This window comes from Ursus arctos, unplaced genomic scaffold (assembly GCF_023065955.2).
Source record: "Ursus arctos isolate Adak ecotype North America unplaced genomic scaffold, UrsArc2.0 scaffold_10, whole genome shotgun sequence".
Classification (NCBI taxonomy): Eukaryota; Metazoa; Chordata; class Mammalia; order Carnivora; family Ursidae; genus Ursus; species Ursus arctos.
The window spans coordinates 2,238,458-2,264,583 of record NW_026622764.1 but is presented as its reverse complement, the minus strand read 5'-3'; the positions used below and the strand labels follow the sequence as shown (position 1 = coordinate 2,264,583).

At 55.1% G+C, this 26,126-nt stretch overlaps 1 protein-coding gene across 9 annotated transcripts in view; it reads left to right on the top strand.

Annotated features, from left to right (window-relative positions):
* Nucleotides 1-8,328: 8,328 nt before the first annotated feature.
* The window catches only part of ARHGEF7 (Rho guanine nucleotide exchange factor 7), a 137,062-nt gene continuing 119,264 nt past the window's right edge, over nt 8,329-26,126 (top strand). For 4 of the 9 annotated variants that reach the window (XR_007188973.2, XR_006408518.3, XM_026490050.4 and 1 more), the window contains exon 1: nt 18,984-19,212. Coding sequence is in view for 5 of the 9 variants with exons in the window: in XM_026490050.4 (XP_026345835.1) it covers nt 19,048-19,212 (165 nt within the window). In the remaining 4 variants the exon portion in view is untranslated. Of the gene's footprint in view, nt 8,766-12,524; nt 12,691-18,965; nt 19,213-26,126 lie in introns of those variants that run through there. The other 5 variants (XM_044380617.3, XM_044380618.3, XM_048215744.2 and 2 more) reach the window with 4 other exon arrangements.

Below are 26,126 nucleotides of genomic sequence, written 5' to 3'. Positions count from 1 at the left end.
TCGAGGGTTGTGCCGCGCAGCAGGACGTCCCCTGGAGAGTGGGGGAGACCGCAGGGCTGAGTACTACCTGCGGGCAGTTCGCGGCTGCTCTGGTGGAAATCTTCAGGTGTCTGTCCCGTGAGGGCGTCTCTTCGCGATCGACCAGGGTGTGGTGCTGTGGACGGAGGTCTTGGTTCCTGCACCCCGGAAGCCCACAGGGCTTGAAGCTGGGCAGGGAAGGCTCTCCAAGCCCTAGATGAGGTCGGGGTGGGGACCGCAGAGGCAGTGGAACTGCGAAGGCAGAAGCATGCGGCCTCGAACCCAGGGCCCCAGGCGCCTGACCCGCGCAGAGGCGGCCCACCTTACCGACGGCCTCGCTTTCCCATGCTGTGTGAAGACGAAACCGAGCACCAGGCAGAGCAGGGAAGGAGCGAGTGTAGCGGTTTGCGGCCTACAGGCAGGACCGGTGCTGCCTTTCCTTCAGGCCTTTGCACGGAGGCTGTGGACACAGGAGGCTGCGTGTTCTGCTGGACTCCGTTTACTCCGTGCGCACTGACGAGTTAGACACACTTCCAGAGCGACCAGAATCAGGATTCACTCTCCTCTCCTGTGCATGAATTCACGCTCCTTTTCTGGGCTTCAGGAGACTGAAGGTTCTTCCACAGACCCCCTTTCTTGGGGAATTCCGGATGTTCTCTGGCTCAGGGGAGACGCCTGCCCGGGCTTCTGAACGAACAGGGTCGGGCCTGCCCGACCTTCCAGAACTTGGAAGGGGGGGATAAGCCCAGCTGCACCTTCGACTCGCCAGGGGCCCGAGGTTGATTTCTGGGATCATTCGCGTTCCTCAGATGCCCCCCCCCCGCCCCCGCCACCCACCGCGTCTTGTGGCCACAGACATGTTTGCAGAATCCCCAGCTCAGATGTGAGGGGGTGAGTCGTGACCACAGGACAGACCCGATCCGTTAGAAGCACGTTCTGCTGAATGAGCTGACTAGTCAGAGAGCGTGGTTTTGGGACCCGAACTAGGGGTTTTCCCTATTTTTTAAAAGGTCAGTTGTAACGAAGTCTTTATTTATTGTAGTAAAATATAAAGCATAAAACTTACCACGTTAGCCATTTTAAGTGTACAGTTCTGTGGCATTCAGCACATTCCCGCTGCCGTGCAACCAGCCCCACGGCCCATTTCCGGAACTTTCTCAGCTGCCCACACTGAAACTCTGTCCCCACGAATTGCCAGCTCCCTGTCCCCTCCCCCAGCCCCAGGTGACCTCCATTCTAAGTTCTGTTTCTATGGATTTGATGACTAGTGACCTCATACGAGTGGAATCACACAGAATTGGTCCTTTTCTGTCTGGCTTCTTTCAATCAACATAATGTCTTCAAGGTTCATTCACGTTGTAGCAGGCATCAGAGCTCTCTTCCTTTTCAAGGCTGAACCATATCCCATCGTCTGGATGGGCCACATTTTGTTTATACCATCGGTTGACGGACACCTGCAACTATTATGAATAACGCTGCTATGAACACAGAGTACGGATATCTGTAGGGGTTCCTGCTTTAAAGTCTTTGGGATACGAATTTGGTAGTGGAGTTGCTGGGTCAGATGGTTGCTCTGTGTTTAATCCTTTGAGACCCCTCCACACGGCTCCCATAGAAGTGACCGTCTCACCTTCCTGGGCTAAGAATTCTCACTGTGGGGGCGCCTGGGTGGCTCAGTCGGTGAAGCATCTGCCTTCTGCTCAGGTCTTGATCCCGGGGTTCTGGGATTGACTCCCGCATCATTGGCTCCCTGCCCAGCTGGGGAGTCTGCGTCTCCCTCTCCCTCTGCCCCTCCCCCTGCTTGTGCTCTCTCTCTCTCTGTCAAATAAATAAATAGTTCTCACGGTGTTGCCAGGGACATTCTTTTCTTGTTTGAAGGTTTTTAACTATGAATTCAGTTTAATAGATATAGGCTATTTAGATGATTTCTTCTCGAATGGGCTTTGTGAGTTTTATTCAAGTCATTTGTCCATTTAACTTAAGTTCTTTCTGGCACGTAAGTGCTGTACGGCCACTTCTGTCTGTGCCAAACTTTCACAGCACTTACGTGGACAAAATTTTAAAAGCGATGGAATCGGTGCTTGCGTGCCCATGAGGGGGTCACCTTAGGCTCGGCTACATCCTTCGACTCATGAGTGCAAGGGCCGCGCCGGACATGGGCAGGACGCATCCCGCCACACGGCGGAGGCAGGCACGTCCTTCACGGGACACGGTCCATGCAGAGGTTTGGGGACCGTGGCCTGGCCCCCCCAACGGACAGTTCAAGTGCGAAGAGACCAGAGTCGCACAGGTAGGGATGTGGGGCCGCCCCTGCTGGAAGACCCGGGTTCTAAATGGGCACTGCTGTCTCTTGTAACCCCTGCTGGGGACAGTTTCCAGGATGTTCCGCCATCCTTCCACTCACCTTGCTGGTGCGGGGGGCCCCGCCCTAGACACTGGGCACACGACCAGCAGCTCACAGTCACAGATGCTCACGGACAGACCGAGCGTTCCTGACATCGAGAGCGCTGCGGTCACACTGAGAGGCAGACACGTTTCTACATGCGCATTTTGTCTGCAGACAAGTACGCTGGAATGGTTAATAAGTCCACCTGACATCAAGGTAACATCACATTTAGATAAATTCTGTGGAGATACCATATGAAAATATAATTTTAAGGGGATAAAAGTAAAATGTAAAATGACAGACTTTTAAAGAAGAACTTGTCAGTGCATTTTTGAGTGGATAACGGTGGGGTGAATTTGTCATGGAGTGTGGATGCTGCTGGAGACCGTTCATGGGGTGATGTGGGTTCATTTCTAGGTCAGTGTTTATAGTGCACTGAAAATTACATCCTCTGCAACTCTTTTAACTTACAAATTAAACTCTAAGATGTCAAATTAAAAATATGCAAGGCTAGAATAGTTTTTCATGAATAAAAATATTTGAAAGCCACTGCTGTAAACGTCCACGTGTAACTAGCATGGTGGTGTATTGGGGGGAAGCAGGGTGGGCATCAATTACTTTGGTCACCTGGCCCTTGGTCTGGGGCATGAGAGGTCCGCTGTATTCCTGGGAGCTGACCGCACGGCTGCCGGCCCTGGGATGGTGATGCGCGCACCACACCCAACGCTTCTATTGTTTGTAACAGAAAATATCAGTGTGAAGACAGAACATTACCAATGATTAAGACAGACAGACAGACACAACGATAATAATTTTAATGTGTCAAGAAGAATGAATTTAAAATCCTATTCTGGGTTTTGGACAGCTGGGTTACTAATAAATTCCTTAGTAAAAATGGGTATCGAGCATCTTAACTCTGGTATATTCTCATGATGGAAATTGTCCACATAGCTTGAGTTTCTTCTAAAAAAAAATCAGTGCGCTAACGCATAGGTCAACAGCTTTACCCATCCTATCAGCTCGTTTGGAAGCTGCGGCCATTGTGACGAATAAACTAGAAGGGTGTTGCCACCCGTGCGCCCCGCCCCCGTCCCCGGGGCCTCCTCCCCACGCGCCAGCCTGCCCTCCCAAAGCACTAGCCCACGGGCGGTAAGTGAAGGGAGGCTGGTGCCCCAGGAAGGGCGTGCAGTCCCCGAGTCAGCAGCTGACAGCTGCGAGAAGCCAGCGCAGGCAGAGCAACAGGCCACGTGCTCCCGACCACCGTCGCACCTGCCAGCCCGAGTGTGGTTTGGCTTGCGGTTGACCCACAAAACCCATGTCAGTGTTGAGCTGATGGGAGGAGATGCAAGAGGAGGTAGGTTATTCCGGACCCCGGCGGAGCCCAGGGCGTTCACGGGAAGGCGGTGACTTGTCCATAGAAATGCTGTCGTCGTCTGGACCCACACTTCACGGGACTGGGGACGAGAACTGGGCCACAGGGAGGCAGAGAACTGCAGCGGCCATGGGCCGGGCATCCGTGTCTCACCGCCAGCCCTGCGCTCCGGGGTCTGCGAGGGAAGCCCGGGTGCAGGGTGGCCCTCCTCCCCGCAGCCCCGTCAGCCCTGCTGCCGGGGGGCCGGGGGCTGAGTCTGTGAGCCCCTCCCCTGTCCCTACGCCAGGCAGCTTCTTGCCCCTGGGCTCCCTGCCCTGGCCTCATGCAGACGTACCCACGAGCCCCAGCATTCTGGTCGCAGAAAGGTGTCTCCTGTGTGTTAGTAAGCTGGCCTCAGAAGGCTGAAAACAGAAAGCGTCTTTATTCCGTCTCTCCACAGGCCGCTTTGAACAGACCCGTCCACAGCTTCTCTGTGCGTGTCCGGGAAGAGCATTGGAGGAGATCTAGGGCAGAAGGCGAAGCTTTTTTGGTCGTTTCCAGGTATTAACAGAGAATCACATTTGCGGTATGGGAAGGTCTAAGTACGTTCTCGAACGCAGTGGGTTTTATACTTCTCCGGAGCCCGGCCCAGTCCCCGCCTTGACCCAGGGCTCGAGGAGGCTGTTCGGTGTCTGGTTAGTTCCCACCTGGATCTTCTCACGGCCCCGCAGGTGCATGCGGCCCCCGCTCCTGCAGCAGGGAGACCGGGAGGTGATGGTGGGGGGCAGGATCGGGGGCAGTGCTCGTGGCTTCCTTGGAGACACCCCCACGGGGCTGCCCAGCTGCAGCTTCGGGCCCTGTGCAGAGCCTCCGAAGCTGCGGACCCGCCCTGAGCATCAGGGGACCCCCCCAGACCCTGCTTTTGGTGTCACAGCCCCGTCCAAAGGCCTGCGGCCCAGGTGGCCCTGGTGGGTGTTTCAGAGTCTGGATTCCAGGTCCTCGTCTGGCTCCAGGGACCACCACACTCCGGGTGCTCCCAAGGCCACCGCAGGCCGCTCAGGAGCCTGTCCCTGTTCCCCAGCAGCTCGGGGAGCCGCGTGACGCTCCTCTTGTTTGGGTGGCATGAAGCACACCTCCCTCTGGGTGGCGGAAGAGAAAGCTCCTCAGCCCCCTTCCAAACCAGCCCTCCCCCCCCACCAGCAGATTGGCTAGCTCTTATCTTGCCTGGAGGGGGGTGACGGGGAGGCGCTGGCAGAACCTTTGTTTTGGGGCACACCTAGCGCTCTCGTTTCCAGTGTGGGCTCCCTGAGCAGTACTCTGTTAGCACAGCGGGAGGCAGGCAGAGTGTCTGTGGCTGCCCCGCGGGGGCAGAAGGGGGGCTGCTTCTGTTGTTCCCTGAGGGCAGTGCCGAGCACCCCCAGCCTGTGGCATCAACACACTGTCTGTGAAGGGTTGAGATTTGACTTGATTGACTCCGTCCTGCACATGTGTGTTCTGTCAACATCCCCCAGGTCTTTAGGGGACACAGACACCCAGAGAGGCAAGCACACCCCAAACATTCCCACTTGCACCCGGCTTCAGAAGGGCGCACTTACAAAGGGGGTTGTCCTTAGCTCTGGCCTGGGACAGCAGTCCGCCCTCTCCGTGCACGTCCCCCAGGGGTACAGAGAGCCCGTAGCGAAGGCCCGAGTGTCGTGTGCCCCAGGCAAGAAGAGCAGGGGCTGATGCCGCTCCTGCCGCACGCCCTCCTGCTCCGCCCGCCCTCAAGGCACGAGGGAAACGCCCGTCCTGGGTCGCCGGGAAAACCCCTTGCAGGACTAAAGCATGGGGCGCAGGGCGGACAGATGCGTCCGTGCAGAAGTCTGTGTCAGGATGCAGCCGCATTCCAGCAGTGCCGGTCCTCGGGGAGCGCAGGGCCTTGCACTCTGTTATCACACTCGGACAGCGGCAGAGGCGGTCACTCTGCTCCTACGGCGGTGGGAATGGGTCAGCCGATGACCAGCATTGTGGTGTCTCCTGGCAGCTGAGCCCTGCACAGGCACACCCCGCGTTCCTGTGACGAGGGCGCTCTCCCCCGACCAACCCTGAGGCAGGCTGCTCCCACCCTCTTTCTGATGAGTCCCCGACCTTGGCTTCTGCCCTTGGCCTGTTTAGTCCAGTTTTAACAAGAATCCTTTGGGGTCAGTTTAGGGAAAGTCCCCAGGCTTGATATGGGATTGAATCCCTTGCCCCCATATTGTGTCGGGGGGGACCACCCCCAGAAGAGCCCCCCGTGGCCCTCACATGTGCTCCTAGGGACTTTGCACCCACTGACCGCACCCGCTCCTTGGTATGAATCTCCACCCACGGCCGCCACACTTGGAGTTGGGTGTGATCTCTGTCCCCTCTGCAACCCTTCCCAGTAGCTCCCCGAGCACCGTCTTCCTTCTGTCTGTAACAGGTGTGTGACTGACCTTTTTGTTTAACACCCTTAAAGGGGTGTTAACACCTTAAAGACTTTCCTAGTGGGCTGATTCCCCCGCCCCGTTCTTGCCCCCTAGTGTGACCTGGGCTTTCCTCCGCTCCTATGTCCTCTCTCACTGGCTCCGATGGGCCGTTCCTCTCTTCAGACTCCTGTGCCGGCCAGGGTCCCAGCAGAACAGAAGCCGAGCTGTTTGAAGGGATGCAATTTAGGCTAAGGAGCCATCATTGAATATGAGGTACTGGGGGGCCACCAAGGCAAAGCGTGCCAGGGTTTCAGGGCAATCCTGTAGGGAGCTCTGCTGCCAGGCCCGGGAGAGGCAAGGGAGAGCCTGGGCTCTCAGAATGGGAAGTGGGGAAGGCCTTGCTGAATGGGGACCCAGACTGCCACGGGAGGGGGCACCAGGCTGCTGGCAGCTCAGGTGCTCTGAGGATGCTGCCCGAACCTGGGGCTCAGCCCTCTGCAAGGTTCTGCCCAGAGGACACTGGGGCCTGCAGAGGGCTACAGAGGGCTTGCTGTGGGAGTGTGGGGATAGGTGGAAGGCAGAGCAAGCAGCCCATGCCAGGTGGAGGGGTGGCGGGGACAGCGAGCCTCCCCTCCTGCCTCCGGGCCCGTGTGTGTGCCCACCGCGGGAGACAGCCAGCGGGGGGTGGGGGCAGCCGGTGAGGGAGAGCGGAGATGCACTGGGCCCGGGGCCCGCCCTCCGAGTGAGTGGGGGCAGGAGCACGATGTCAGCCCCAGAACAGGTGTGGCCCTTTATAGAGTGAGTGCAGCTCAGCCCTGCAGGGCCGCGGGGTCAGCATCCCAGCCCGGCAAACACCCATGCTGTCTTCCCGCCTTGGAAACGTGCAGCAGTAGGGAACGAAACCCCCCTGCTGCTCCCTGCACGGTCTTCGCGGCCCCTCTGCCCTTCGGCAGGTGTTTGGGGACGGTGGTCGTAGAAGCGATTCTGGCTTTATTTTATCTACGCGTGTTTCATACCCTTCGCGTGTGCCCGCTCCCCGTCGTCACGACGATCTATAACATTGCTGCTCTCATTTACCAAAGGTGTGATGGGTCCCCAGTTTCCCATAGTAATAAACAACGTTGCTATGGGAACAAGTATGCATATTATTTTTCTTCATTCGAGGTGCTTCCTCATCCGCACCCTTTGCTTCGGCCTTACTGGAAATACTCGGAGCCACGTGCACGTTTCGTGGGCCGTCCCCGTGAGCCGAAACTCTGTCTTTTCCCGCCGCCTTCCTTGTTAACCCTTGCGACTGGCTGCTTGTCTACTGGGCTCCTTAGTCCGGCCCTTGTTTCCTTAACTCTTCTTTGGACCCACATTGTACTTTATCGCCTTCGCGTCTAGTCCATGTCCTAACTCCCTCGGCCAGAAATTATTCTGTGGGGAGTGAGGCTTCTCCCCCCTGACAAATGGGCTCATGGTCCAGGCAGAATCGTGATGAAATGTAGTGCGTGGACAAGCCCACAAAGCCTTGTTCCCTAGGGACATCTCTGTTTTCAGTAATTTGTGGCTTCTAGGAGCGGGTTTCATAATTCATTTGATGTACTGGTTTTCTGGAGTAAGTCAAAAGAACAGAAAATGAGGCAATGAAAAATGTATCCCCTTACATCCAAATGGATAAAGCCGTTTATAAAACAAAAATTAGTGTAAGATTGATTTTGCTGCCCCCATGTAAGATATGGCAGGCAACTAATTACATCAACAAATATTTGTTGGTATCTGCCTCTGTTCTTTTTCAAAAAGTTCTTCTCCAACAGAAAAAATTCTTAAGTTTTGCAGAGAGTATAGGTAAAAAAAAATACAGTTGGTATTTTTAAAGATAAAGCGAAGTACCTCCCACTTGTAAGGCCAATGTTTATTTCAGGCTTTATGGCAGATCAACAGAGTTCTATTCCTGTCTGTTATTTTATATAATATCCAGTCAAGGGCACCGAGAACAACGCTTGTTGGTATCCCCAAGGTAGACACAGATTTGTAAAAACATTGTTTCCTAAAAGCCCTTGTTATGCCTCATTATGACTTACACACAAAAAAATCATTGAAATAGTTTAGTCTTCAAATGCCTATTGTTTTTTTTTTAAAGATTTTATTTATTTATTTGACAGAGAGAGAGAGAACGAGCACAAGCAGGGGGAGCAGCAGTGGGAGAGGGAGAAGAGGACTCTGGGGCAGGGAGCCCGATGCGGGGCTCGATCCCAGGACCGCGGGGTCACGACCTGAGCCGAAGGCAGACGCTTCACCGACGGAGCCCCCCAGGCGCCCCACCTACTGCTGTTTTTAGAGCAGCCGGACTCGGCCACAGGACACGCTAGGTTTGAGCGTCTTCTGCTCACATTTGCTCTTGAGCTGGAGGTCTAACTGCGACGCTGCCTGGGAACACGCCCCGGAGAGTCTGGGCGCCCGCTGAAATTCCATGCCTCCCAGGAGAGTTTTCTTCACTTCACCGGATTCTCAAAGGGCTTCTTAACCCGAAGCTGGTGAGAACAGCGTGCAAAGCCTGGCTCAGAACCTCCTGTTCATGCCGTCGCTGGAAATCAAAAAGGTGTGGGACTCTGCCCAGCAGCCCACAGAGGCTCTGACGGGGGCGGTGGGGCGGGGTGGGGCCCGTGAGGACGGGTGGGGCCGGGTGGGGTGGGGCGGGGTGGGGCCCGTGAGGATGGGTGAGGCCGGGTGGGGCTGGGTGGGTAGCTGCCACCTGCTCCACGGAAAGCGTGTCCGCTCCTGGTTCGGAGGCGTGTTTCCATAGGGCTGTGTGCAGGAGTGGCCGGGGTGAGGAGCTGGCAGGATGGGCACCGCAGGAGAAGATAGGGCTGTGGGGGCTGGGGGTGGGCAGGGGTAGGCGGGGGGACCTGAGAATTTGCAGCAGAGGGGGCCGTGGAGAGGACAGAGCGGACAGGGAGGACAGGCAGCAGAAAACCATTGGAGGACGGGGCGGGATTGTGCTGCGATGGGCAGACGGACCGAATGGGACTCAGGGAGGGCACGCGTGTTCTGGACAGAAGGGACTGCGGGACGGAGGGTCTGAGCAGCTGTGACGGCAGACGGGAAGGTGCCGAGGCCCGGATCTTCTCGGGTCCCCGCTCATCTGTCCGAGAGCCGTAAATAGTGGAACAGCCGTTGTAATCACCACAAACCCCTTCACTGTGAAGGGGGGTACTTTTCCTCTCAAAATATAGTTTCCTCCCTAAAATTATAAACGAAGGGGGGTATTTTTCCTCTCAAAATACAGTTTCCTCCCTAAAATTATAAACACAAAACAAAAACACACTTAAGTTTAAAGTGCACCCTGAGAGAAGACTTCTTGCAGCTAAAAGAAAGCTGTTATTGCTGAACCGGCTCAGAACATAGAGGGGAAGACCTGCGCGGAGTCAAAGACAGAGAGATCACTACGGGAAAGAAGCAGCGTAAAGAATTCCCAGGAAACTAACAGGCTCCAGGATGTTAAGAGATGGAGAAGTATTAAATCCAAGACGTCGGAGACTTCCCTCGACTGAAGAGAGACGGGAGCCCGGAGTCTGAAGAGGCTCATCAAGTCCCAGCGAGGACGACGATAAAGCCGTGTGCAGGCACACACATGCGCACACACATGCATGCACACACGGCAAACACGTGCACAGTGCATAGCCACACGCATGCATGCAGGCACACACACGTTCACACACACCCATGTGGTCACACACGCATGTGCACACACACATGCACACACAAGCACATGCACGGACACATGTGCACTCACATGCCCACACACAGCCACACATGCACATGCATGACCACACATCTACACACATGCACACACACGTGCACACACACACACACACATCCTGATCATATCCTAATGAAAGTGCTGATCTCTAACAATAAGGAGAAAATCCTACAAGTTCCTCCACCCAAAGAACAAGTCATCTACAAAGAACACAGCACCAAAGCAGCCCAGGACTCCCTGTCTGCACACCTGACGCTGGGAGACAGCGGGGGGCACTGCCATCTACCGAGAACAGAGGAGTGCAGCCCGGTGACTGCCCAGCCAACGCACTATTCACTGCTCGGGAGGTAAATGCGTGTCTACAAACACGGCCCCACCAGACGTACACACGTGAGCCTTGACACCGAGAACACGCAGAGCCGAGGATGCATGACACGGAGAAGCAGCAGAAATGGTGGTGAACAGGATACAGAGACACACGCACATGCACACGCATGCCCACATACATGCAGTATCAGTGCTCAATAAAAACTCCCAGGAAAGGTCTATTCTACAAATAAAATACTAATAATGGGTTAAAACTAAACTAACTGATTGCAAAGTATAGGAGTTCCGGGGAGGAAAGGGGCGTCGGGAAGCATGGGCCTGCGGGCTGGTGAGGAGGAGAGCATAGCATGTTCCAGAAGCTGCCCTCAGGGGCAGGTGGTGGCAGAAAGAGGGTGGAGCGCGCTGGTGTCGTGGACTCCTACTTTTCAACCTGGGGATTTGTGTCTGACGATCAACTCAGGAAGGAAAACTAACCACTTATTAAATGGAAGATTATGATTCCATTTTTAAATTTTAAAAAGAGACAAAAAATGGAACAGAGCGATTTGAACAAATCTTTTTTTTCTTCAAATCAAAGCAATTTGAAAACACAGAGAAGAAAAATAGAAAACATCAATGTAAAATGAATAAAAATGTATTTAAAGCAAAATGAGTACTTTTAAAGTAAAGTAAAACGTTTTTAAAAAACGAACAAATGAGACACAGGCAAAGAGGCCTAGAAAGGAAGCCCCAGTTTATGTTCTTTACACAGTTTAACTCCAGGTGATGACATGAGGGTGAAAATGAGGGAATATGGAAGGAAAACAAGAATGGAAATGGACGATTTCCATTCAGACAAGCTGAAATTCAGGATAAAAGAAGTCATCAGGGAAAGATGAACCATATGAATTAACTTAAGGCATAATTTGTGAAAAAGATAAAAGTTTTCAACTAACCTGTGCGTTGAATGTCATATATAACACGTTACCAGGATCTGGATTTTAGGGAAGCTTTATTTAACATGTGTGTCTCGGAGAACTGGACATGTGTAACTGGCGCAGAGGTGGGATGGGATTCAGAGGTTCGGCGGGCAGGCTGGGGCTGCAGCGGGGTGGCCCGTGCAGAGCGGTCTGCAGCCCGGCTGTGCTGGTGACCCAGCACACACGTGTGACGGAAGGTACAGAAGCACATGGAAGTGCTGCCGAGAGCCGAATGGTAGTGTCTGCGGTTCGGTGAACAACATCACAGCCACGCCACACAGAGATGCCCTCCGGGGCATCGTCCCTGAAGGGAGCGGGCTGAAGTGTGCACGGGAGCTCTCTACACTAGTCTCGAAACCCACTGTGGTTCTAAAATGATTTTGGAATAAAAAGTTCTTTTAAAAAAAGCACAAAACCTGCACATAATAAATATAAGTATATAACCTCTTGAACAAAGTATGTGCCTTCTTTCATATATATGATCATGGGTCAGTCAACGTCTTCAGCCAACTTCGGAAAGCAGAGATTTCTAGGCTCAATTGCCTAATCACATTCAACGGCCAGCAAAGTCTTCGTTTCTTGGTAATTAAGAAACACATTCCTAGATAAATATTTGATTGGAGAGGAAACCAAAAGGGGGATTACAAATCCCCTTGGAGGCAATGAAGAAGGAGCTCTTCCTAATAAAACTCAGGGGACCCCATGAAAGCCACGTTCAGAAAGAAGAAAGCCGTTGCTGGTTCATCCTGGGAAGTGAGCACTGGCGCTCTGAAGGACCACTGTGGCTCTGGGATCTTAGCCGGCTCGAAGCTAATAGAGCCAGAGTTGGAGGGTGACTGCTGCCAGGCTGGGCACCAGGGACCGTGTGACTCACGGCCGAGCAGGCAGCACGGGCCCCAGTTTTGCTCCAAGTCCGAGGCAATGCGGGGTGGGCCCCCCGGGGGGGACTGCTGCATACACGGCTGGTTTGTAGCATCACCGCAGAGCCCGAGCTTAGCAAGCCCAACCTCTCAAGGGACTGCAAGTAAACTGGCCGAACTTTGTCCCCCAGGAGACCTTATTTTCAATCTGCAGGTCAGCAAGAAAATGCACCCTCTGCCCAGGAGGGGATGATGTCTCTATGTTTGCAGATGTTTTCTCCTAAACACTCTTGAAAGGATGGTCAGAACAAAAGCTATCATTACCTCTGCCCAGCTCCTCAGAAAGGCAAGAGACTCGTAGGGAAACATCTCCCAACAAACACGAAACAGAGAAGTTAGGAAGCTTCCGAGTGCATAATGACACTCACAGACCTTGCTGGTCTCCTTTGAAGGATGCTGGAGCACTGACCCCTGTTGCTGGACACCTTCCCCGGGGGGCTCTGTTCCGGGGCGCCCGTGTGCAGAACCCCAGCTGGTGGGACCGGAGGGACTATCGGCTACAGCGACGCCAAGTGAGATGTCGCGTCTGACAGCTGCTGAGACACACGGCCGATGATGGTAAGTTCCCGACAGACGGGTCGGGGGGGCACCACCACCCTGAGCACCACCAACAGACCGTGAGATGCCACATCTGTTCTCGTGGCCTGTGGGAGGCAGTGGGCGCCCCTTCCTCTGCTGGGGTGTCTCTGAGGCAGGTCCTGGTGGTTTCTCACAAGTCCCTATTGCGGGTTGAATTGCGTCCCCCAGAAAGATATGTCTAAGTCCTAATCCCGGTCCTTGCGGATGTGACCTTATTAGGAAATAGGGTCATTGCAGATGCCATCAAGTTAAAGTGACATCATTCTGGATTAAGATGGCCTCTGGTCCAGGGACTGGTGTCCTTACAAAAAGGGGGAAATTTGGGAGCTGACAGAAAGGGAGAGAAGGCCGTGTGAAGGCAGACACAGAGATCCGCACAATGTCCCTGTACCCTATGGGAGGAGCACCAAGGGTCGCCAGCCACCCCCGGGCTGGAAGCATGGCCTGGAGTGGATCCTCCTGCAGCCTCAGAAGGAGCCAACCTCCTCCCCTCTGCTCCCCTCCCATCCCCTCCCCCTCCCCTCCCCTCCCCTTCGATGTTGGACTTCTGGTCTCCAGACTGTGAGAGATCAATTTCTGCTGCTTCTAGGTCCCCCAGGCCCTGATGCTTTGTTGCAGTCAGCACAGGAAACAACTATGGGGCCCCTAGAGGGTTCCTACTGTGGCCCCCACTCTCGAGTGCACCCTTTATTGCAGACTGTCTCCCTCCCTGCCTCATCGTCCCCACTCCCTCCTTGGTGCTTCTTGGGCTCAACCCCCAAATACATCTCCTGCATTGAAGCCCTGTCTCAGGGTCTGCATTTGGGGAAGCCCAAACCAAAGCAGGTGGTTTCAGGAGGGACCTTGGGAAGCAGACACACAGGCCGGGAATCTACCCTCACATTGCTCCCCAGCCAGACGGCCCATTCGCAGGACGCTGTAACAGTCAGGGTTCTCCAGAGAAACACAACCAGTAAGACAAGTATAAAGAGATCTACTATAAGCAATGGGCTCATATGATTATGGAAGCTGGTAAATCCAATCTGCAGGCGGGCCCGCAGGCTGGAGACCCAGTTCGAAGGCATCTGCTGGAGGAGTCTCCCTTTCTCAGGGGAGAGGGTTGGTATTGTGGTCTGTTCGGGCCTTCGACTGATTGGGTGAGGCCCACCCACATTGGGGAGGGTAGTCTGCTTTGCTCAGTCTACTGATTCACATGTTAATCTCAGCCAAAAACACCCTCAAGGACACATGCAGAATAATGTTTGACCAACTTTCTGGGCTCTCTGTGGCCCGGTCAAGCTGGACATAAAATGAACCGTCACAGAGGCTACGGCTGAGCGAGCTATGTGAAGTGGTGCTGACCCCTCCCCCTCTGCCGTGCCTCACATCACAACGACTACACTCCGTCTGTGCTGAACGGAATGCAGGGCAGGTGCGAAGGAACAACCCCCGTGTCTGAAGGATATGGAGCGGTGACAACTGGGAGGACTGTGGAGTCAGCTGACTGTGGTCTCTGTCTGAGAGGTCTTGGGAGAAAGCCAGTTCAGGGAGCTCACCAGTGGAAGCCCCCCGGCAGTGTGAGAAATCAGCCATCCACTGCAGCAAGAGGGCTCAGCTCTTATCGTAGATGTGGCCAGTCTGCAAGGCAGTGGAGCTCACCACCTGGGCAGACCTCCAGGGCTGCGTCCAGGGCTGGGTGGGGGGAAAGAGTCCCTGAGACCTGGAAGGGGGCTCTGGATGGAGATTTTTAAAAACCTGGACTCCTGATTCCCTGATCTCTCCAAACCAAGAGAAACGGTCCCTCTCCTTTACTAGAGAAGTGCAGCCTTCCATCGCCTGGGATGTGCAAAGGCCCTGTGGTGTGGCATGGGGGCTGTCTTCACTCAAGGCCTCTAGACCAACAACTGGGAAGCATCAGCAGGTCTGGAGGGCACACGGCAGCAGCTGTTGGAGGAAGGCTCGTGCGTCGGAGGAGCTGCGGGCATGTGTTGAGCTCCCACTGTCTGAGGGTGGGTAGCTGGACGGGGTGGGACAGGCAAATAAGGCCGAGGGTCTGGGCTACGACGGCGCTTCTATCTCAGAACTAGCACGCTGGTGCTCAGAGCAGCCCTTAGCCCAGGCAGGGATGGCTCCTTGGGCTGGGCTGCAGTGAGGGAGCAGCCTGGGCAGTGTGGAGGGTCTCAGAGAGCTCAGGTGCGGAACGGGCCCAGGGGGAGAACCAGAGCACACTCTTCTCTAAGGCAGCCAGAGCACCCTAGCGAGGGCTACCGAGAAGATGGTCTAGGGACGGTCTGGAAGGCAGCCCCCAGGAGCCGGCACTGCTGCCATTCATCCTGCTGGGTGGGGTGGGCTGGGCAGAAGCAGGTCCAGAGGCCACGAGTAAGCCATTGACACAAATGGCCCAGACCAAGTCACCTGCCTCCGCTGGCCGGGTTCCCAATGCCACTCAGCTTGCGCCTGTGACATTGCTAACTTGGTGTGAACCACACAAGGACACGTGGACAGCTGCCACGCCACCGTCCAGCTCCAGGGCGGGCGGCAGGACAAGGGGAGTAGCAGCCCTTGGGTCAGTGAAGCTCTGAGCTGTTCCCCTGTCCTCTTGGGCAGGTGCACAGGCGTGGACGGGGTGGGTGGCAGGGCTCCTCGTCTGGGGGCCTAGAAAGGGCAAGGTGGGCCTTACAAGGAGGTGGAGGGGCTGCTGTGGGTCTTGATTCCTGCCTCAGTCTCCGGAGAGCATCGGGGAGGAAGAGGCGCCCAGCAAGCGGGTGCGCCAATGGCATCAGTAGCGGGGGCAGCAGCCCAGGCCTCGGCCGCCACCCTGTGGCCACAGTGGCAGGGGTAGAGGTGGTAGGGGTAGAGATCCATAGCGGGGACTCCCTCTCTCCGCTCACTGCCACTGCTCACCACTGCTCACCACCACTCACCATTGCTCACTGCCGCTCACCCCCACTGCTCACAACCGCTCACGCTGCTGCCAGAGGTCCACACAGGGCCCGTGTGCTTCCTGCTCTCACGATGCTTGGCTCTGCAGAATTGGAGACCAGTCTCTAGGGGAGAACCCCAGTTCAGGGAGATGGGAATGGAGGGATCAACCTTAGCCTGCCCATTCCCTGGTCAGAGGACTCTGGGCCTGCCCCAAGCTGCTTCTCGGAGGCCCCTGGGGAGCTGAGCCCCAGCTGCAACCTACAAACCTTTGATGCACTTCTATCCCTTCCCTGTTTCACTTTCTCCCTTTCTTCATCTGTCCTTTCTGGGATTGCATCCCAAATAAATTGCTTGCACCCAACTGTTGGCCCAGGATCTGCTTCTGGGGGAGCCCAAACTAGGATAAGGTTCCGGTTGATGAGATGTTTCATAAAACACTGCATTGGTAAGATGTCTTCCGATCCTGTTAATTTTCAGCCATGTATGTTTATAAACATAAACTTTTTCCTGACTTGCATTTTGCATGTTTAGAATTTGACTGTATTTATGCCGAGTAAATAGGATGCTGTTTAGTAAAAGGAATGCCTTCAATAACATACTTATAGTAGCTCCAATGAGCCTCATAGAACTGCTTCTTAATGTGAGTTTCCATCTACACGATGGTCCAATTCAATAACAGCACCTCCCTAGGGAGTGATGGCGACACACTGCTGGGTCAATAGCCATCTGCCCGCCCGGCTTCAGGTTGGGGGAGAGTTTAACATTTTTGGAAGACTGTCCTCCAAGTACCAACAAGCCAGCCAACAGAATCAGCATAGCTCAGCTGAGCTCAGGTGGGGTTCAGGTGAGCTACTGGGGGCAGCTGATTGTGGGTCTACCCCAGTGCTGACCGGGGATGTGGCTCTGAGGCGTGAACAGGGGCCACGCGGGGCGTGAAGCTAAACCCTCTCAGGAGTGATGAGGGAACTGGAGGAGACACGTCTGCACTCTTCTGGGGTGAGTCAAAGGGCATCCACAGACAGGACCAAAATCCTCTGTCGACAACAGTCTTAACTGGTTCCGACCCAACAGAACAGTCAGCTCCTCTCCACGGCCCCCGCCTTTGTAATAGGAACTTGGAAGAATGGGAAGTTTAACCAAATGCCCACCTTGGACACTAAAATAGCTCAGTTAAACACCTAAAAACACCTAGCTTTGAACAATGTTACTTTCCAGAATGAGTCCCTTCCAAATAAACTTTTTTGAAATAAATGTACATTCAAGGTAAAAGAATGCCACTAGTAGCCACAAAGCATTGAAACGTTTGGGGACTTCTAAGAACAGTTATAGCGGGTCTCCCTTCTGTGCGGGTCTCCCTTCTGACAATAATTGGCTGCCAAGTTATTGGTCACCTAAGGCCACTCCCTCGAGCTGCTTTCCTTTAGGATTGTTTGATTGAGTCAAGTTGAATCTTACTCTTGTTTATCAGATTATAAGCACCAGACCTAATTTAATGTAATTTGAAATTGTAATGGCTGCATTCTAAATTATTTCTTCAAGTCAGCAGTAATGAGAGTACACAGGAACCTCAGTGGACCACTATCCTTAGGTCAATACCCTTTTGTTGATAGAATCTTTCGGCACAAACCTTAACAGAACTCTTACCTGCTCTGTTTGCTGGAAAGCGTGGAGGGAAGCTGTCTAGAAACTGGTGATGTGTTGCGTCCCATCTCTCCCCCCGCTTGGGTGTGGGACAATGGGAACAAGCAGACAAACTTCGTAACACTGTAGTAATGACGTGTGACGTGATGCCAGGAGGGAGCTCTGGTAGAGACCGGTGAGCTCAGGAAGTGGTAACTATGACCACCGAGGATGTGGCCCTCATGTCTGGAGACCATGCTGCCCTTTCAAGGACTGTGTGTTTGCATTTGGGAAGCAAATGTAACTGTTTAGCTCAAAGCTGGAAATCCATGCAATCCACAATTGCCATTGAAGTCCTCTGGATGAAGGCAAAGAAAGGTAGTTAAGCCTCTATTTTTAAAAAGTTTTGTATGGCTTCTAGCCTTTGTCCTTAACTGGGCTAAACAGGTGCTTGGCATATCCTAAGCTCTACTAATGCTGTTTTAAACTGTGGAAGGCCAGAGGGGAAGCAAGCAGGGAGAGCCCTCGGGGACTGTGGAGGAGGTAAAGGGACACACGTACAGGGCGATCTCCTTTACGGCGTCCTTGCTGTAAGAAGGGGCTCTCTCCTTTGGTTATATGCATGTGTCCGTGTCATTCCATGTTTGGAGAAGCTTGGGGGACAGCTGGACGTCCAAGTTCTTCCGGTCCGGCCCGGGGGGCTCACAGCCCCATGGCCAACTGAGCATCTTCTGGCCAAGTGAGATGGGGCTGAGCGGCCTGTTGGGACGGAGCTGTTCTCAGTCCTTCCTTCCTGGTCACCGGCAAGACTCAGTTCAGGCTCTGCTGCTTTCCTGACCTTCCTCCCACGGTGTTGGAAACGCCACCATCAGTTTCGAGTGGGGTCGCTCCAAGGTTTCCGATCCTGCAGAGGGGGCCAGGCCGGCTGGCGCTGAGGTCACGCGCGGGAGCGGTCTCTCGGCATGGGGGCACGCGTGACACCCGCGCGCCGCGCGCTCCGGGGGCGTCCACGTCCCCAAGGATCGCAGCAGCTCCCGGGAAATCAATTCCTCCCCGAATTAGGCCCATCTGCTCACAGATGTAATGATCATTTGTGTTCTGTAATTGCTGGCTTGCAAAGTGGCGGGGAGAAGCAAACGTCTCGTTTTAGCACCGTCAGCCCCCAACCCCGCCCGAAATAAAACTGGCAAGAATGAAAAGAGCATTCTGGGAAGCACTTAATACTTGAAACATTGGTGAATTAAGAAAATCAATAAGGGGCTCCGCGTGGCCTGAGGCAGGGCCGGCGCGAGGGCCGCCGGCGCGCTTCGGCGTCCGCAGGGCGTGCGCGAGGGCCCGCGGGGCGCAAACGGTTAAGGCGGCCGGCGCCTCCGGAGGTCACGGCGGCGCAGGTGGGCGCGCACGGCCGGGCCGGGGCGGGGGCGCGCGGCGGGGCGCACGGCGGGCCCGAGCGCGGGGTGCGTGTGCGGCCGGCCGGCGCGGGGCCGCCCCAGCGCCGCGTCTTTTCTTCTCCTCGCGGTGATGTCATCGGCGGCGGCGGCTGGGAGCCGGGAGGCGGCGGCGGGGGCGGCGCCGGGCGGCCGCCGCAGGTTCATGTGCATCTAATGAAAAGGCACTTGACAGTCGGCCAGGACGCACGCGAGGGAGCGCGAGCCGGCCGGACCGCGGCGCCGCCCGAGCCAATCGCGGGGCCGGCCTCTCCATGGGCGAGCCGGAGGGGGCGGGGGGCGCAGCCGGCCGGGCCGCGGCCGCTCCGAGGTGAACGGCGCCCAGACGGGCTCGCGGCGCGGGGAGGCCGGGCGCGCCGCCGCTATGAATTCCGCCGAGCAGACCGTTACGTGGCTCATCACCTTGGGGGTGCTGGAGTCGCCCAAGAAAACCATCTCGGACCCGGAGGGCTTCCTGCAGGCGTCTCTGAAGGATGGGGTGGTCCTCTGCAGGCTGCTGGAGCGCCTGCTGCCCGGGACCATCGAGAAAGTAAGTGCCGCCGGGCTCGCGCCCCCGCGGCGCACAGGCCCCGGGCGGTGGGCGCCCCGCCTTGTTCCCGCCGCGGCCGGGGTGCGCGGAGACGCGCGGGCGCGGGGTCGCTGGGCGCCGGCACCTGGCGGCCGCGCGGGGCGCCGAGGAACCCACGCGCCTCCTTTGTGCGCGGACCCGGGAACGCGGCCCGCGCGGGGGGCGCGCAGGCGGCGCGAGGCCGGGGTGGCGGGAGCTCGGGGCGCCATTGTGTGCGGTGCGGCTGGGCAGGGGGGCCCGGCCGCGTCCAGGGCGAGCGACCCCCGGGGAGGCCGCAGGGAAGGGGAGCGGCGGCTCTGCTGCGCCCCAAGGTGGAGTCGCCCCTCTCCGTGACCCGAGCAGAAACCCGTGCTCCAGCGCCGCGCACAGCTTCCTCCCAGGCTTTGTTTGAACAGTTTTTGTTGGTGGTATTGTAGGAGAGTTTCACCTCTGCTTAATCGACCGATTGCTGTGCATTTTTAAAAGATGCGGTCATCAATAGATGAGGGCCGGCCTGTGACACGATCTGCTGCCCTCCCCACGAAAGAATTCCTCACGTCTCCAAACCCAGAGGATGGCAAACCCACGAAGCCCTGGCACTCTTCAAGGCTGGCTTGAAATTCTAGATTCCGTTTTCAGGTCCACACCTGATTTTGAACAGAATCCCTAGCCCCACAGACCCTGCTTCTCTCTTGGTGGCTGCTGGTTTCCCGGGGCTGGAGTGTGAACCTTGACCCTCGGCTCTGTGAGTGATTAAAGTTTGCTTTCCTCTCACACAGGCTGACAAAGCAGGGGCCAGGGCGTAGAAGTGCTTTTAAAAACGAGGTATCCCTGTATTGCAGAAACACTGCAGTTTTATTCCCCCCCTTTTTTTTTGCCAGTGCAGAATCAGATCAACAGCTACTTAAAAGGTGTTAAATGTAGAAGCTGAAACACAGCATAATTAGGGGAAAAAACCCTAATTTTTTAAATGGGGTTGTATTGGCCCTAAACGCACAGGGACAGTTTGCTAATAACATGTTAATTAGGTGACTTGAAAAAGTAAAACGTGTAATCTTATAAGTTTGTGCACGTTTTGGTGCTGCATTTTAAGGGTCAGAAAAGGTTTTATTTAATATGAATTTTGCCTGAATTTCTTGGAACGTATATGTGGAAACAGAATCGGCATTATATTGAAGCGCTGCCTGCCTGTCCAGGAAATAAAAGTGGTGCTTGTAAACGAACCTGATGTCACAATAAAATTATGATTTAAGACAGGAATAAGCCGAATCCAAGTTTCAGGGCACTCAGAATACTTTGTTGTCATCTGGATATCAGGACCTCTGGTAATAAAAGACAGATGTTGCAAAGCACTGACAATGCATGCTCAGCTCACCAAAACAGCTTCTAGAAAATGGTGCTCCAGGACTAAGAGTGAAGCTTTAAGAAACTTCATGTGCTGTCTGGATAAAAACACGTCACTATCAATGCATGTTATTTGGCATATTGACTGCAGTAATTTGATTGGCAGACTTCAATAATCATTTTCTTGTACATTCTAGAAAGATGTGCTTTCAGAACTGTGGAACTCCTTCCGCCCTCCTAAAAGGAGGGGAGGAGTGAGGCTCGAATACAGTGTTTAGTTTGCAGGAGCCCAACTGCCACTAAGCCCCCTCCCCTCCCCTCCCCGCGGCCCCAACTGGTTTGTTTCCGAATGACTGCTGCCACATGCAAGTTTCACATCAAAGGCACAAATTATAGACAGAGCTCCTGATGCTCTGTGGTTCAAAGGTAGGTTTTTGGAGTAAAATATTAGCCAGTCTCTGCCTCTGAAAAGCCTGGGGTTCTGATGTTTCACGAGCTTTTGCTTTGCTTCCGCAGAGGCGTTTCTTTGAGCTCGCACACCAAGTGCTGTGAGCCCCAGAGCAGATAGGTTCGTTCGAATGTTCGAATGTTCGTTTCTTTCCGCAGGAGCGTTTGGAAACCTCGCTGAATATTCATGGGCGGTTTAAAGGGCCTTAACTTCAGCCCCGTTTGCCACAGAAGCCCTGACGACTGGTTAATGTGTGAGCAGTCTGCCGCGTCACCGTCACAAACAGCCCGTTAGACGGGGGTAGGCAGGGAGTGAAGGAGAGTTTGGGGTGGCTCGGGTTTCCCACGTGCCTTTCATTTAGAATACGTGTGCCGGTGTGTTTCTTGCGTTATGTTCATTTGTTCTCCTTTGGAGCCAGTAACAGGGAGGAGAACCCCGAGCCACATTTCTGTTCAGGTTGTAAAAGTTCTCTGTTCAGGCTCCCCTTGATGCTTTTCTTAAGGCGGAAGGTTAGGGGTGCGGGCGGGGGGGCGTTGGTGAACAGACTCTGTACTCAAGCAGTTCAGAAAAGAGGCACTCCGTTATTGCCGCCGACTTGTTCTCTGCTGTGGGGGAGACCAGGTGGGATCACACGGTTCCCCGGATCTCGTGTGTGAGGCTCTTGCGCTTGGATTTCCTCCAGTAACGGCCGGGACGCTTTGCTTACCTGCTTACGCTGCTTCCCTCATCCCTTCTGGGATGGGGACACACAAGGGCCGCAGAATGCAGGGAGCCCTGCTACCCAGAGCTCATGAGTTCCCACTTTAAACAGCTCTAGACTATTTCGTCGGAGGGTGAAATCAAGCTGTGCAAGTTTTAGAGGGCGGACCATCACTCGTACATGCATTGACGTGATGGAAGTCATGACCCGCGGCTTTAGTTTTGCTTATGGATGGGGCGCGTGCAGGTGCTTGATTCAGCACGAGGAGCCCCGGGAGCCTGCTTCTTTCTCCCCGGGCCCCGGAAAACAGAACACGTGAGAATCGGTAAGGTGCTCCCGGGAGACACTCCCTCCACCGACATCTGTGGATCACGGTTGAAAGTCCCGCTACCTCTCAGGTCTTGCTAGGTGTCCTGGGTGTCTGTGTGAGCATTTAGACTGGGTTAAGCTGTCAGCCTGGGTATCTGTTCTGGGGCTGCCACAGAGCCCCAGACCAGCGGGCTGCACCGCGGACCTGCTCTCTCCCAGTCCTGGAGGCGCAGGCCTGGGATCCGGGTGTGGGCAGGCCCACGCTCCCTCGGAAGGCGCCGGGGAAGGGGGTCCAGCACACGCCCAGAGTCCCCTCTGGGTTCCCTGTGGTCTCTGCTGTGTCCTCACCTCCCCTTTTATAAGGACACGGTCATTGGATTAGGACCACCTGACCTCAGTGTGACCTCAACTTAACCAGTTACATCTGCAGCGACCTCGTTTCCAAATAAGGTCCCGTCCTGAGCTCTGGGGGTTAGGGCTTGAACATAGGAATTTTGGGGGACACAATCTAACCCATAACAGGTTGCATAGTAAATTTGAACCCAGTCAACTTACTTAGTATGTACCTGCTTGCCAGTTGCTGTGGGAGATAAAAGGACTGACAGGTTCTTTGGGGATTTGGTGCCGGAGGAGGCTGTGAAAACAGTGGCAGTATGAGGCAGAAGGAAATGAAGTCAAAGTCAGCCGTGCATGCAAAGGAGCAAGAATTAAGGCGTTTCAGGCGACCTGCATTTGAGCGGCCCAGCCTCTGGTGGTTTTTCTGACATGGGGATTAGAATATGGTTTGTATTTCCTCAGACTGTCATCTGGCAGCCCTAGGTGGTCTTCTGCAGACTTGCAGAAAATCAGCAAATTCGGATATGACATAGGAGGAAAAATGGCCCTTTCCTGGTTGATTTGTGGCCTGCATTCTGGTCAGTGCTAGGACTTCTGGGGCCGGGTGCGGGAGGGGAGTGAGGTCAGTGGCCGCTGGGTAGCAGTTCTGAGTGCCCGCTGTGGGAAGTTGCCTTTTCCTGGGCCCTTCGCCCTGAGGATGAGGTCAGCGATGGCAGCGTGGAGTGCTGGCAAGGGTCTCGCTCTGAAGGAGTCAAGATTCTGAAGCCCACACCCTGTAACTGTTTGTAAATCCTGGTTGGTCGCCTGGGAAAGCACTCGTAGAGAAAACTTAGCATGGTTATGTCCTGACTATGTTTTTAAGGAGACTTCTTTAAACTTTGCAGACTGAATTATTGGTTATATCAAATTCCTTCTAATGAAACGAAGCTTCCAGAATAGTGTAATGATAAACATCTGCTCTTGAAGCACGTGATTTTCAAGTCCTGTCTCAGCCCTGCACCAGGGTGCTTCTTGTCTTGGGCTTTAGGCCCAGAGCAGAGGGAAATTCACTGCATTTGCTGGCTTGTTCACGGTAAAGCAGACAGAGCTGCATTCCGTGTAGACGGGGACGCGGAGCGTGATTTGCCGAGAGCCACCCTAGCACCACGGCGGGGTTGATGCTGGCCTTGTGCGTGGGACGCTCCCTCAGGGATGTCTGACTTGGCTTTGGGGAGCGCCGGGGGAGCAAGATGGCCTGCTGTCCAGGCAGTGGCCTCTCCGTCCTCCGGGAGAGTCTGGCATTGGTGCTGTCCCAGGACCTCATTCTATTAATAGAAGTAATGCCTGCAGTGGCCTCCCTTCCTCCCTTGAGCACTGCCCGCCTCACCTCTGTATACATCTCTCTTAAAGAAGCAGGGTGTGCCCCGAGTTGCTGGCAGCGTGCTGAGCTGCTTCTCTGGGGCGCCTCGTGTCGCCCCCGTCTCCCAGGTGAGAACACGGAGGCCCTGCAGTCGGCCGGGCCCACGTCGTCCGGACAGCACTTGGGGGCGGAGGAGTCCAGCCCAGGTGAGCCTGCTTCCGGGGCTGTGGGAACGGGAGCCGCGCTCCTGCCTGGTTCGCAGGGAGCTTGGCCACACCCGGGAGCAGGACAGCTAGCTCTGGGGAGCAGCGCCCTTGGGCTGCCACCTGGGTCGGGGTGCTCCTTTGCCCGTTCTTTCTCATCTCTCATGGGAGGACACCCCCAAGGAGCCCGGTAAGCGCCTTCTCTGGCATCTGATAATCGTCGGGGGGCTCCTGGCCTTCCCAGCCCCGAGCTTACTGGTGTCCGTCTGTGCTGAGATGTGAAACCGCGTGCCGTATGTGTGCGGACGTACACGGGCATGCGTCTAACGCCGTCGTTGCTCCATCGGGCTGGAATCACCCAAGTGTGTGTGATGGTCGGTAGCAGGTGGCGAAGGCACAGTGTCCCTCCGGGCACTCAACTCTGGAGGCACAGGCGGTGCCAGCGCCTGGGAGGATTGGTTGTCCCCGAAACCCACCCTCCCAGTGCCACCGTAAGAGGGGTGGTCCCCATATGTGTTCCAGAGTCACCCATTTGCTGTGTGACCTGGGGCAACATCTGTAATTTCTCTGAGTCTTAATTTCCCCCTCAACACTGAGATTAATGATACCTGCCTGGAGGGAATGGGCTCCTGGGGCACTGGGGTCGTTAAGGGGGTAAGTGGGTGGACGTGAGGGGTTTCGTGTGGTGCTGGGCACAGAGTAGGTCTTCAGTACGCAGTAGGTGTGATTATTTTATGAATTGACACTGTGAACTTTCCCTGCTGTGGCCAGGAAAACTTGTAAGCCAGGATTTGAACCTCAAGGCCCCTCAAATCCAACAACACTTTCTTATTCTCACCACTGAGCAGATTCTTGCAACTTTAGGGGCTGACGGCCCCTCCCTTCCCACCCTGACAGACCACCATCATCTGGGCTGGTGGGACCGCTGATTTTGGCTTCCAGGACCCTCTGTTTAGCGCCAGGTCCCGCGCAGCTGCCGAGTGCACGCAGCTGCTGGCTCAGACGGGCCAGAGGGCCTGGCTGGTGGGCTCGGGTTTCACATTTACAGAGTTTCATGCATGGGAAGGGCCTGGACTGCCGCCATGCAGAGAGGGAGGGTGCTGGGGCCGTTCCTGGGCCCTGTGTCCCCTGTGTGTGACTTCTGACCTTTCCGTCCATCGGTTCTACCCAATTAGGTTACGAACATTCATTTCCTGATGTTTTCATATTTCTAACTTGAGCTCTGAATTTTAAAACTTTTATGAACCAGACTGGTAGTTCTCAGCCCTGCTTTTGCAGGATAGTCTTGTGTCTGCTGGACTCCAAAGGCTAAGGAGAAAGGTGGGGACGTTTAAGTGGGATGTGTGAAAATATGTATTTATTGGGTTCCTGCTGTGTGTGTGCTCGTGTATACATCATACAGAAACACATGCGCACGTGTGTGTCCTGTGTCACCTTTTCCGGAGGGTCATAAGAGAAACCATGGTCTCAAGTGTAAAGCATTTGTGAATTCTCTGTGTGAAGGAATTCTCAGGACGTGATCTAGCCCAGACTCATCATTTTACAGATGAGTTAACTGAAGTCCGTTGCATACGGTTGTGTAAATTGTGCACTGCACAGCGTAGGGAGGGTTAACTCACATGGTAGTGTATGTGAACGGGGTCTTAGGAGCGTGCTGGGGGAGAGCTTTGGGGCAATGATGCACAGAGGGCAGCCTCCACAGAGGTCAACCTCCAGGGCACAGAGCAAATTAGAGAAGGGTCGTGGTAGATTGCAGGAGTGGCCCCGGTTCTGCACTCTTCCCTGTCGCCGTGCCCTGTAGAGAGGGACATGGCAGCTCCTCCCATCCAAAGATGGAGCCCGTTTTCTCATTTCTTGAGTCCCGAGCTGGCCTTGACTCGTTTTGGCCGATGGGATGTGGCAGGAGTGACGGGTGCTAATACCTCGCTGAGGCTTCGAGGGGCTTGGCGTGTTTCTTCGCTCTCTCAGACCTACCTCCACCCCGTGGACAAGCCCAGGCCCTGGAGGCTGAGGAATTGGAGAGCACATGGCAGAGAGCTCGGCTGTCCTGGCTGAGGCTGCTGGACCCCCTGGCCGCCCGCCCACCCTGGAGAGAGCCCAGCCGAGATCGGCAGAGCTGCCACCCAACACAGAGTGGACTCCTGCTGCCCGAGCACGCCCCACATGACCCGAAGGACTGCCCAGCTGACCCGGAGCCCCGTGGACGAAGAGACGCTT